The 12,111-nt window shown below is 38.3% G+C and overlaps 1 protein-coding gene across 1 annotated transcript in view; it reads right to left on the bottom strand.

Annotated features, from left to right (window-relative positions):
- Positions 1-12,111, bottom strand: part of LOC145786172 (uncharacterized) — a 13,011-nt gene extending 900 nt beyond the window's left edge. The window contains exons 1-8 of the mRNA XM_082597817.1: positions 11,939-12,111; positions 4,686-4,835; positions 3,036-3,154; positions 2,116-2,244; positions 1,860-1,999; positions 1,502-1,599; positions 832-987; positions 43-136 (exon numbers count right to left, since the gene is read on the bottom strand). Coding sequence (XP_082453943.1) covers positions 43-136; positions 832-987; positions 1,502-1,599; positions 1,860-1,999; positions 2,116-2,244; positions 3,036-3,154; positions 4,686-4,835; positions 11,939-12,067 — 1,015 coding nt within the window. The 5' untranslated portion in view covers positions 12,068-12,111. The remainder of the gene's footprint in view (positions 1-42; positions 137-831; positions 988-1,501; positions 1,600-1,859; positions 2,000-2,115; positions 2,245-3,035; positions 3,155-4,685; positions 4,836-11,938) is intronic.

Raw genomic sequence — 12,111 nt, 5'->3', positions numbered from 1 at the left:
TATTGTGACAACTTGGTTGCCATTTCTGTGGAATCATCTCACCTCGTTTCAGCAACGCAAGTAACTTTCCCATATCCAAGCCCTCTCCTTCTATGCTGGCGTACAAAACAGCCAAGTCCAACGTTTGAGCATTTTGCTAATAAAAACAGATTAGACGCATGGTAGTACGCGTGACTATGAGGATAGTGTAGCGCCTGTACACAAGTGTACAGTATGGCTCGTCATACGTACATAGTCGCCATTTTCATTAGTCTGCTTGTCAAATTTTGAAGATTTTTACTACAGTTATTGTCTAACTAACCGAAAATAATTCAAAATCAGACTTTTTGCGCTTTTTATTTACTGGTGATTTGGAATAGCTTATGTTGCCTTAAGGATGCAGTAAAAATGAAAAAAAATGTAATTAATCAAAAGTAGCAAGTAGCTAACTGTAGCAAGTGGCTAACAGTTTAACGGAAATCGAAACTTTCTGAATCAATTTGTATGTATTTTTCAAATATTCGCTTCGTTAAAACCCATTGTGTCACCTTGGGAAAGGCACAAAAAAGCTTGAAAATATGATTTAAATTTTTTTATTCAGACAAGTAGAAAAATTTGGAAAAATCTGCAAAATGTAACAAATCGGGTCATATCTCTACTATGTAAAGTAGTAGTCATGCTTACAATCAATTAACAGCATCGCATAAAGGTCCTGGAGACATCGCTCAGAATCAATGTGAAGGTTGCTGTACGAAGATTACGCGAGAGCAAACAGACATAAAAACATCTTACAGTTGTTGCAACGTTCATGTCAATCAAATTAAGCACAGACGACTAAACAAATTTCCATACCACAACAAGCTTAGTTTGTTCTTGTATGTTTTCTTCAAGTAGGGCTTTAATATGACTTCGATATAGGTCAGTATACTCTAAGATCAATTGCACATTCATTCCAGACTCACGCAAATCATCCAAAACGTCCGGATTGAAGTTGGAATCAAGATATTCCTGAAATATTAATATTAAAAATAGATAGAAACTGTTAGTTGGTAGTAAAACCAAAGCTGCACAAATGGAGCAATAATATTGGAAAAATCTGCCTCTCTGAAATTGGTCAGTAAAACAATATGAATGACATGGTAACCAGGCTTTGATATTTTAAATCCTTTATCATACCCTTATGCAAGGCTGTGGAATAAAAATTTGGTATTTCCGATCGGGCTCAGCAACCGAGGGCTTTTACTTTTTAGAAATACGCCTATAGGATGAGAAATTACTTGCAAATTATGAAGTGAGTTAGATAAGCACGTTGTCAGATGATGCTTTGGCTTCAATATTATCCTTATCTCGATCAATGTTTGTTTGATCGTGAAAATCTTTATCTTCGAATCGGTGATTAGCCTATTGTTAGATTTGTCAGATTGCCTAAAAACGATTTTTTGTATTAGCCTGCACAAACACGTATTCACTTTGTAATGTTACTCTGATTTAAACATTACATTATAAAATATGCAACACTTACTTTCAAAGCTATAGCGTCGCCTCCATTTGCAATATATTGCTCAAACAATCCCACAGAATAATCATCGTTGAATCCTTTAAAGCCCGGTTTTGAATTGCCTGGATTTAGCAAGTATTGCATTTTACGAATAAAAGTTTTAGTCCTCTATCTACCGAAGCAATTTTTTTCATAACTGCAGTCTACAAACAAAAGCTGTGAGAGATGTTGCGATAGCAAAAGTCTTAACCAAAAATCAACGCTTTGGTTGACTTGAGGACAACCCTCCATATCACAGAGGAAATACTTAATGTCACTACCGTTTTATGCCAAATACAAACATAAATCGAGTAAAAAGTTTGTTTTGAAGCATGTTACTGACCCGTAGATTTTCCGATATCGGAAAGCCACTTCATTGTGTTTAACCTGGTTTCGGACTGCGGAACATCCTCCCAGGGGGCACGATCGCGATGATAAATTGAAAAGCCTCCTCCAATGCGAATCGGACTTTGATAATGATAACTGAAAAAAAAACAGGTCGCAATTCACTATCAGCTTCGCAAGCCGAAACGTAAAATGAGCAATAAAAATAGACAAGTTGCTGTTGGCTGGTATAGGAGTTATAGCATATTGCTTACTGTGGTCCTTTTTGGTGAAAACATCCAGCACAAAGACCGAAGTTTTCGTAAGAAGTGGACATGTTTAAAGGCTTTCGGTGAGGTACAGGTGACTCGTGAACTGGAGCTTGGTCCACAACCGATAAAAATCTAAAATGTAAGTTTTAAGTTAAAATTTTTCAAACTCCACAAATCAAACGCAATGATGCCGAAAAGGGATTTCTGTAAATGTGTTGGCAGCTGTTCCTTCAGCTTTTAAACTAGGCTGCACTATTCTAAACAACCACAGAAGTAGATGAGCGCTTGTCGGCTAAATCTTTCCAAAAGTTGCAAAACCAATAAAAATAAATTAAAGCAACCTCAATTAACTTATCAATATATAGTAGGATTTGCAAATTTATGCCATAAAAGCACTAAGAGTACAAACTGAAAAACTCACAATTCCATCAAATATCTTATCTATTCTCAATTGGTCACGTTTTCGTCCGTTTTACTATGGTACATTTTAAGGTAAGGTGGAGAATAAATTATTTAAGCGTTAGAAAATAACAGAAATATTTAAAATGAGAAAATAGCTCATCCTCAAAACTTACGAATTTGTCGCAACGCAGAGCTCATTGGACAGGGTAACAAAATATATGCCATATAACTTATAAAAGCCGTTTCGACCGGTAAGTCTCATTTTTTTTAGTCAGAATCAAGTTCAAAACCTGAAGTGGGCGTGGCGTAATGTGAAATCAGATGATGTAGGTTACGTTAATTTTTTTTAATTAAATCAAGCACCCGTCCTACTGCGCATGTTGTTTAGAGCGTTAGTGAGAAAAGTAAGAATGATGGTAGAAAGCCGCAGTTTATTTCATCCGCAACATCTGCAAAGGTTGAAGGGCTTACATCAAGAACTTTACCACAGTAACGTCCCGAGCTTACACTTACAAACTCACTCAATAGTAGATGTACGAGGCCCGTGGTAGGAAATCTCTCCTACATCTGGCAAGACTTCTAGCGTCTGGACGTTGAACTGATGAGGAGCCAAGGAAACGACTCCGCTTTTAGCTTTATTCTGAAAAAAATGTTCATTACAACCAAAGCTTTCACCCCGGCAATATGTCCTATGTAAAAGTCAAATAGTACTTTTTCGTTCAAGTAGCCAATGTCAAAGAATATTCTTTTATTCAAGTAACGACCAGGCTTTAGCCACTAATGTAGGCTAATATTCAACGTCTTGGCTGGATCAAGTAGGCTACAAGTTTTATTGCAGTATTTTTAGATAAAACAAAGCGGATAAAATGTTAAAAGCTAAATGTTTGCTAGCTATGCTGATCCAGTGTTTTAATAACAACAAAGCAGTGACGATCGGTGAGGGAAAGCAAGGAAAGCAGTGCTTACCTGAGCGAAAACTATGCAAAATATAATGACTGAATTCTAGGTTTAACTTCTTATTATTTTTATCACGTCTATTTTAACTTGAAAATTACTGTATTCGTGACTAGAATTACTCGTAACGCTTGTGAGTAGTCTAAGTCCTCACCAAACCGCATGTCTTGCATATAAATACCAATTAACGCAAACGCTTCTGTCAGAAACAATCACTGAGGCTACAGGTAAGCACCTATCAAACTTGCTTTCCCAGATTCAAAAATGTCAAAAAACGCCTTCGTTTTATCCAATCTTCACTCGTTTTGCAAAACGTCACCAGCTGCTTAGCCAATCAGATGTGTTATGGTTATGGTATGGTTAGTTTTGCTTTACCAGTGACGTCAATGCGAACATTCGCTAGAGCGGCTAGACTAACTCGTCAGAATGGTCTCTCGTCACGGTACAGAGCACAGCATCATAATGCCGAAATAATTGTTGCTGTTTTTTGATGTCTCCTCGCCATGTACTTTAGCCTACTAGCTTTCATAGTCATGCCTTTGCCATTTTTACAGCGTTGATATAACGTTACTTCGCCAATGAACGTTCAGGTGCGGATGCAATATTTAGTTCGTTAAGCTTCTATACGCAGGAGGCAAACTTATCCAGCTTTTAGTACAAATTGCTTGCGGTTGTAATGTTTAGGCCTAAGTGTTAGTTTTTGTAGTGTAGGCCTAACTGAATATCTGAGAATGAACATTCATGACGAATTAAATATTTAGACAACTATTATTCCATGTCTAACACTGGATTTTGGTCCTGCAACGTTAAAATTAAGATTGTTCATGACTTCTAAACATTAAATGGATGTATGATCACGACATAGGCGAAGCACAATTTGGCAGATTTTTATTTTTGATTTGTTTTGGAAATGCTCTCAGAGCGCACCAAATTGGAAGTGTTTTTCAAAAATTTCTGGGGGAGGCCCCCCAGACCCCCCGCTGGAAGTGTTGCCTTCGGCAACACACCTTCGGGCTTCGCCCGACGGTTACGCCCTTCGTACCTACTACCTTGCTGCAGCATATTTCCAAGTTGCTTTCCCAACGGTTTAAGCCACCGAACGTCACTGCAACAAAGCATGGACTAAATAAAGTTGATCCCATCTTTGAAAGCAATACAATGAATTTATAGCACACAAAAGTACAAAAAACAAATAAATTGCTAGTCTAATTTATTACGTCATCGTTTGATGTAAGTTTTGGAAAAACTCCTGCAATAGGGGGAAATATTTTCTTAGCTCTTGCTTGTTTTTTCCCTTCTTTAAGGTCATCGTACATCCACCGAGAATAATCTGGTTTCGATTGAGTAAGAAGATTATCTGATAAAATCTGAAAAACATTTGAAAAAATAAAACAGGAGTTCAAGGAATCTGCAAAACAAATGGACAAGGTCAGAAGAACATTAGTTTATTCATTGTAGCTTGCGTTTTACCTTGTTTATAAGAGGCGACTGTTCGAAACCAACTTTTTTCAATGAAAACGAAATCCTTCATCCATAGAGAAACATTAGAAAAGTGTTGGTGATAAGAAATTGTGGTTAGGGAATTTGCGAGGCGTCCGTGGGAAAACTTATTCAGCGACGTCTGGCAACACTGGCTCATATGTAGTGATCCCTCATTTGTTTTTGCTTGTTTTGAGGAACCCAGCCGAAACTAAATGCGATGTTTGTACGGTACCTATCCTTCTTGCACAGATTGATTATCAATAGCACTATATTTTTGTGTGTATAGCAATTTTGAGCCCACAGTCAGAAAAACAAGGGCTTAAAAACTTCAAAGTTTTCAGATTTCAACAGTTTCAACATTTCAACATTCGGCGATTTCAACAGTCAAAGATCGAGTGTTTTAGCCCCCACTTTGTACAACGTTTATACATACGACCAACCAATCCATCCTCGTACAAGAAGCTTCATATACGCTGACAATCTGTGTACACGCAACGCATACACTTCTTTTCCACGGAGAAAGTATTTAGCGATGCTCTGGACGGGCTGACAACATTCTACATAGACCACCTGCGTGCCAACCCCAATAAAATGCAAGTGTATGCATTCCACCTTAGATCCCGGAAGGATGCATTACTCCAACTAAACATTTCCTGGAATGGAACCAAACTGGCACACTGTAGGGGAAAGTAACCATAGCTGAACCGGTTCCTTAGTTGATTCACCAGGATTTTTTATCGATTTGTTCAAAATCATTACACCGTGACCACATCAAAGTGTTTGCAGTAAAATGGCTGTTCTTCGTTGTTAATTTCAAGCGGTTCTTGCGAAAGATGAGTTTGCTAGCTCAAATTATGTATTTTTTTCACTAAAAACCGTTTTTTCTTGAGAAAAAGTCAGCTTAGCTCATTCAGGAAGTATAGCAGTTGGAAAGGCGAAAGTTTTCGTATGTATATACCAAAGCTTAAAGTTTTAATTTGCGTAGAATTTAAACTGATGGATCAAAAGGGACTGACAGATTTTCGTGTTGTGTTCAAACTGAGCGCTGCTTCATAGTTGAGCCACTTCATCGACCCTTAGTTGAGCCAAGTGGCTCAACTATGGCTACCTACTAAATAACGATATTCCACTGATGTTTGTCTTTCCTCGTAAACGATACAAACCGTACATGCTCAAAAATGCTCCAGTTGGTTCCTTGGGTGTCGCAAACCCATCCGGATGGATGACCACAGAATTATTTGTCCATTACTTAGATCATTTTATAAAACATACTAAATGTTCGATGGAAAACCCCGTGCTGCTTATTCTTGACAACAGTGGCGCCGCCAGACCTTCAACATTGGGGGGGCAAAATATTGACAGTGCAAGACAGTAGCATAGTCAAAAATTTTGAAAGGGGGGGTGTTGACAGCCGGCGGGCGAAGCCCGATGGCGTGTTCGCCGAAGGCGACACTTAGCGGCGGGGGGTCTGGGGGTCCTCCCCCAGAAAATTTTGAAAAATTACTTTCAGTTTGGTGCATTCTGAGAGCATTTTCAACAAAATTGTGGGTATGAATATTTCTGTAAAATGGTGCTGTCTGGTGGCATAGCAAAAGGATAAGATCATGTTTTCTTCGGCATTTTTCGAAAATAAAGCTAAGTCTCTATGTTTTCTTGTTGCTAATTCCAGACTGAGATATTTGAATGTTTGGTATTGGCAAAACTCGCTCTTTTAATGCAGTTTCGTTTAAAATTAGGCAAACTTTGTTTTAGAGACATAGGTTGATTGCTTTTTTTTGCGAGATTATTACAGTTTTATTATTTATCAATTTTCTTCTTGGTTGATTCAAAAAACGATCTTATTCCGGTAAGTCACTAACTTTTATGCTCTGAAGTCAACCCAAAGTTTAGAAAATGTAACGTCATAGAGGTCATACATCTTGATGAGTGTCAAACAAAAAGCTTTGAGACAATGAAGTTACTTTATGCTATTTCTGATATATTCAAGTTTTGTATAACGAATAGCTGTTTCGATGTTAATCTAGATCGAACAAGCCATCTCAGCAGTTGCAGATGGCTTGCATCCTTGCACAGTTTGACGAGAAACTACATCATGGGCTACAACTTTTCTTGTAAACAATGTATTAACATCCGTAAATTCAATTTGAAAGATTGAAACCCCCGAACCCCCTCCCTTGGCTACGCCACTGGTGCAAGACATGCAAGACAGTGGTATATTATTTAATTTCTCTTGTTTTCTACCAGGGCTGGAAAAAATGTTTAGCTTCCCGGGAATCTGTTTTTTAGAGAAAAAATTTCCCGCGGCTTACAATCACGATAATGAGAACCTTATATTTAACTGATCTCCGGAGCTGACGTAAACCTTAAAAGTCATGTCGACATATTCTTGATGCCCCCCTTATCGAAAATTGTTCTTTGTAATACCGCTTTGAAGGAGGATTACGACTATGAACAAAAGAATAAATTTTAAACTTCATTTTGAATTGAAAAGACATGACGTAATGTCTTCCAACCTTAGTTATATATTTTTTCATTACGTAACGTCTTGTAGGAATAAATTGAAAATCAGTATGATCACTCAAAATGAAAGCAATGGGACTACGAATCCTCACTAAACCAATCAATCAATGGTCTTGTTGCACTGAAGATGACAACCTTATATTTCACTGATCCCCGGAGCTGACGTAAACCAGGCATAGATCTGTTGACTCAATGCAAACCCTTTGAAGGTTGGGGGGGGGGGGGGGGGCTGTCAATTCAACTTTTTTGTATCAACAGTTGTATCTCTAAAACCACTGAGGCTGCGACTACGAGATTTCTTGACTTTTCCTAACTTTTATTCACCTCTATTGAGCTGAAATTTTGAGCGAATAAAGGTTATAAATTGAAAGATATAAGGCATTTCTCAGCACATCCTCTGAAATATTTCATATTCTATTGTGAAACATTTTCCCACCAGCTGGATGAAAGTAGCTTAATTAATTTGGCCCATGTCTCGTTAATCCTAACTGTTTCACAGCGTGAAGGGCATTGGCTGTATGTAAACTAATGTAAAAAAAATTAATCACAACATTACTATGCACGTTCTTCATTACTCTACCAAAAAATAATGTGTAAACTCACGATACAAATTACACTCATAAGTGACCTCAACATTTCAACGTATATGAGCAGTTCTAAAATTCACATAGTTTTAATTTTCGGATATGCTCAGCGTGAATAATTTTACAAAGTGAATCCCAAATTTTGAAACCGTGCCAAAATAACAGAAATATCACTCCTAAAGCATAAGAAGAATTGACAGCCCCCCCCCCCCAAACTGAGCAAGACTCCAGGAGCCCAACCTTCTAAGGGTTAAAAGTCATGTCGACTTATTCTTGATGCCCCCCTTATCGAAAATTGTTCTTTGTAGTACCGCTTTGAAGGTGGATTACGACTATGAACAAAAGAATAAATTTTAAACTTCATATTTGTATTGAAAATACATGACGTAATGTCTTCCAACCTTATCACATTTTTTTCATTACGTAATATTTACCACCACCAAACCACTTTTGACGATCGAATTTGTTAATTTATTATTCGGTAAAATGTTTAGATGATGTCACGTCATTAGGCTGATTTGAGATATAATTTCATTCATGACGTCGTATGGATGAAAAACTTTTACAAGTTTTATACTCTGCTGAGATTAAAGAAGAAACATAAATGATAAATATTGGAGAAATTGAGTCTCCTTAACAACTTAAGAATCGAACAACTCAAAACTGCTGAAACAAAACGTTTTATTTAAGTGAAAGAATCACTGCAAGCAGCCAATGCCAAAATGCGCGCGAAAGAAGTCATGGGAGTGTGAGGTGTCAAAATTTTAACAGGTTGTTATTTTTCTACATCAATGTGACGTTAGTTAAAACTTTAAAAAGTCTATATCTTTGCTTCTGTAGAAAATCTTTTAATCTACTGTACAATTTAGTCATCAAGGTTTTCCATACTTTTTTTTAAAAAGAGAGCTTTTACCTCTCCCCCCCCCCCCCTTGCAACTTGAGTTGACTTACTTACTTACTTAGGTTGGGATCCAAATATTAAAAAAAAAATTAATATGTATTAATAAAAAAAAAAAAAAAAAAAATGTTGCCCAAAACATTGGGGGGGCAGCTGCCCCGCCTGCCCCCCCCCTGCCGGCGCCACTGCTTGACAATCATGTATCACATGTCTCCTGAACAGCCGTAGAAAGAGCCAGAGAGCATGGGATTGTTATGCTCACACTTCATCCACACACTTCGCATAAACTTCAACCGCTAGATAAAGCCGTTTTTGGACCCTTCAAACAATATTACAACAAGTTTCTGGACAGCTGGATGAAATCGCACCCTGGAATCCCTTGCACCATTTACGATGTTGCTGGCATTGCTAAGGAAGCATAGCCTACAACGTTTCATTTAGCAAAAACAACATTGAATCTGCTTTCAAAGCAACTGGAGTTTTTCCACTTAACAGAGATATCTACACAGACGAAGATTTCTTGCCATCAGATCTTACTGATAGACCTAACCCTGCCGCTACAGAAGAGCAGCTCATTGAAGAAACTGTACATTGTGCTGATCCCTCAGTGACTGGTAACATACTTCAAGAACTAGATTCTTCTTTACAAATGCAAAATGTGCGTCAGGATGTTCCCTCTCTGCAAGAAAATGCTTCTGAAATGGGTAGAAGTAAAGGAACGTCAATTTACCAGACACCGATTCGAAGTGAACATGATTTTCCCAATTCTAATTATGTTTCACCTGCCGATATCTTTTCTTTGCCAAAAGCTTTGCCTCGAAAGCGTTCCAGACAATCAAAAAATAAAATGAAATCAGCTGTTATTACAAGTAGCCTACACCAGAGAAAAATCGCCTCATAGAGAAGCAAAAGCCATTAGATAAGAAACGAATGAGGCAATTTGACAAAGTGGCAAAGAAAAGCAGTCAACCCAAGATGAGACGGGCTCAACAGAAAAATAAAACGCTTTCACAAGCAAACACAAAGAAATCAATCTTTTTCGAGAGTTCCTCAGAAGAATCTGATACTATGAGCCTGCATGATAGCTCTGATTTTGATGAAGTTGAAAACATCTGTTGCATTTGCTCTGAAGTATACGTTAAAAATGTGGAGGAATAGGTTAAATGCCTTTGTTCGAGCTGTGTTCATTGCAATCCATAGCTGCAGCAGTGCAGGTCCATGTAAGAGCTGGGCACATGAAGCTTGTACTGATGATACAGCTATTTTCATATGCCAGTATTGCCAATAACTGACTAAAGCATTTGAAAAACTGTTTTTTTGAATAACTGACATAAGTTTTAATGACACTCTCTGACTATTTGTATTCGTTCTTTCTTTCATATTGCTCATTGTCAATACACCTTTAATGAAACCACTTAATCTCAATGTGTGTTTTAAACTATAAAACGCACAGGTTCATCAGTTTATCAATTCCCTTTTCTACAATACAGTGGCTCAACTAAAGACACTGGGTGGATCAACTATGGCGCTGCGATTCCATAGTTGAGCCAAATGAGTAGCCTACTTAGGCTATAGGCGTGAAAAAAAATGCTACAACTAAGTTACTTACGAGGCATGTAAAAACACAAATCGCTAGTTTAAAGAGTTTCGTTTACGGTATTCAGTTTGTTTTGAGTGAAAACATTACTGGTTAGAATTTATCGCCAAAAATGTAAAATTTGGCTCAACTATGGTTACTTTCCCCTACCAATCTCACATAGGCTATAGGCCTACCTTGGTGTCAAGCTAGATAGGTGCCTCACATACAAGTCCCATATTGAAAAAATATGAACTAAGGTGGCTATAAGAAATGACGTTATAGTGGCTTCTCGAAATAACATCTTACAGAAACTAGGAAACTCTGATTGGGGCACCCTTCCGGGTACAATGCGGTCAACTGCTTCAGCTTTATGCTATTCAGCTGCAGAATATGCCTGCCCAGTTTGGGAACGCTCGGTAAATGCCAAGAAAATCCATCCTATATTGAGCCAAGTCGTTTGATTACAGGCTGTCTCAAACCTACCAACATCACGTCACTACACAATAGGCTACACATTCTGTCTGAAATTTCTCCTCCCAACATCAGAAGAAGCGTGACCAGCAGAAAAGAAAGATCTTGTCAGGACATGGATTTAAGACACCCACTATATAGCCAAACTCCAGCACAGAGGCGATTGAAGTACGGTAAAGAAAAAGTTTTCTTGCTTCAGTTGTCCCACTGGGTCAAGATGGGCTTGCCGCCAATGTGTGGGTCCAACTGTGGAAGGAGGAGCTAGCAGCCGGGCTGACACCGGCCAATATGGGTTTTCTCCCACAGAAGGCCTTTTTCCCGAAAAGCGTGAACCCCGGAAGTATTGGCGAGGCCTCAACCACTTAAGAACTGGTATTGGAAGATGTAAGACGTTGATGCGACACTGGGGATATTCTTTTGGAAGCACAAATTGAAAATGTGGACAGGAGCAAACGATGCAACATCTTCTCGAATGCCCTGCCCTAAAAGCAAGATGCTCTGCAATGGATTTAGCTGAGTTCAACGATAGAGCAAGAGCTTGTGTGATGCTCTGGGCTACGACCGTGTGACACACGATGAAGAAGACTGCAAAACTCTTAATTTTACGTTAAAAAATGACAAATTTCTCGCAGCTACCAGTGTGGCCAGACGCTTTTTGAATTTCCTACACAAGTGCAAAAATCTAATCAGTTATTTGAATGATAACAATAGCAAAAAAGTGACTCAAAATCACACAAAGTAGCCTATATAGGCCTATACACAAAGACTGTATTTATGAACTAATACTCAAAGTCTCAAACTATCACCTTATGGCCGGGATTTAGGCTATGAACAGATCGGCCTTCAGTCAAACTTTAAGCTGCACGTTGTCATGGCATGTGTATAAAGGTCGCCATGGCTTAGCCTATAGTTTACTTTTGTTGGTGATATTCTTACCTTAGCTTCCAAAAAGCCTATTTCTCCATGCTGTTTTCCCGCAAGGCGTTTTTTTGCGCTTTTTATTGCTTGTTGATAAGCACCTTCATGCCACGATTTGGGCAAGGCTTGCTTGTCTAGGATGCTCATTTTTCAAAGCATGCACTTTTCAGTGCTTTATCAAAACAATATCA

This window comes from Aplidium turbinatum, chromosome 17 (genome assembly GCF_918807975.1).
Source record: "Aplidium turbinatum chromosome 17, kaAplTurb1.1, whole genome shotgun sequence".
NCBI classification, from domain to species: Eukaryota; Metazoa; Chordata; class Ascidiacea; order Aplousobranchia; family Polyclinidae; genus Aplidium; species Aplidium turbinatum.
Note: the sequence above shows the minus strand (reverse complement) of the source record. Positions and strands in the feature narration are given on the sequence as shown.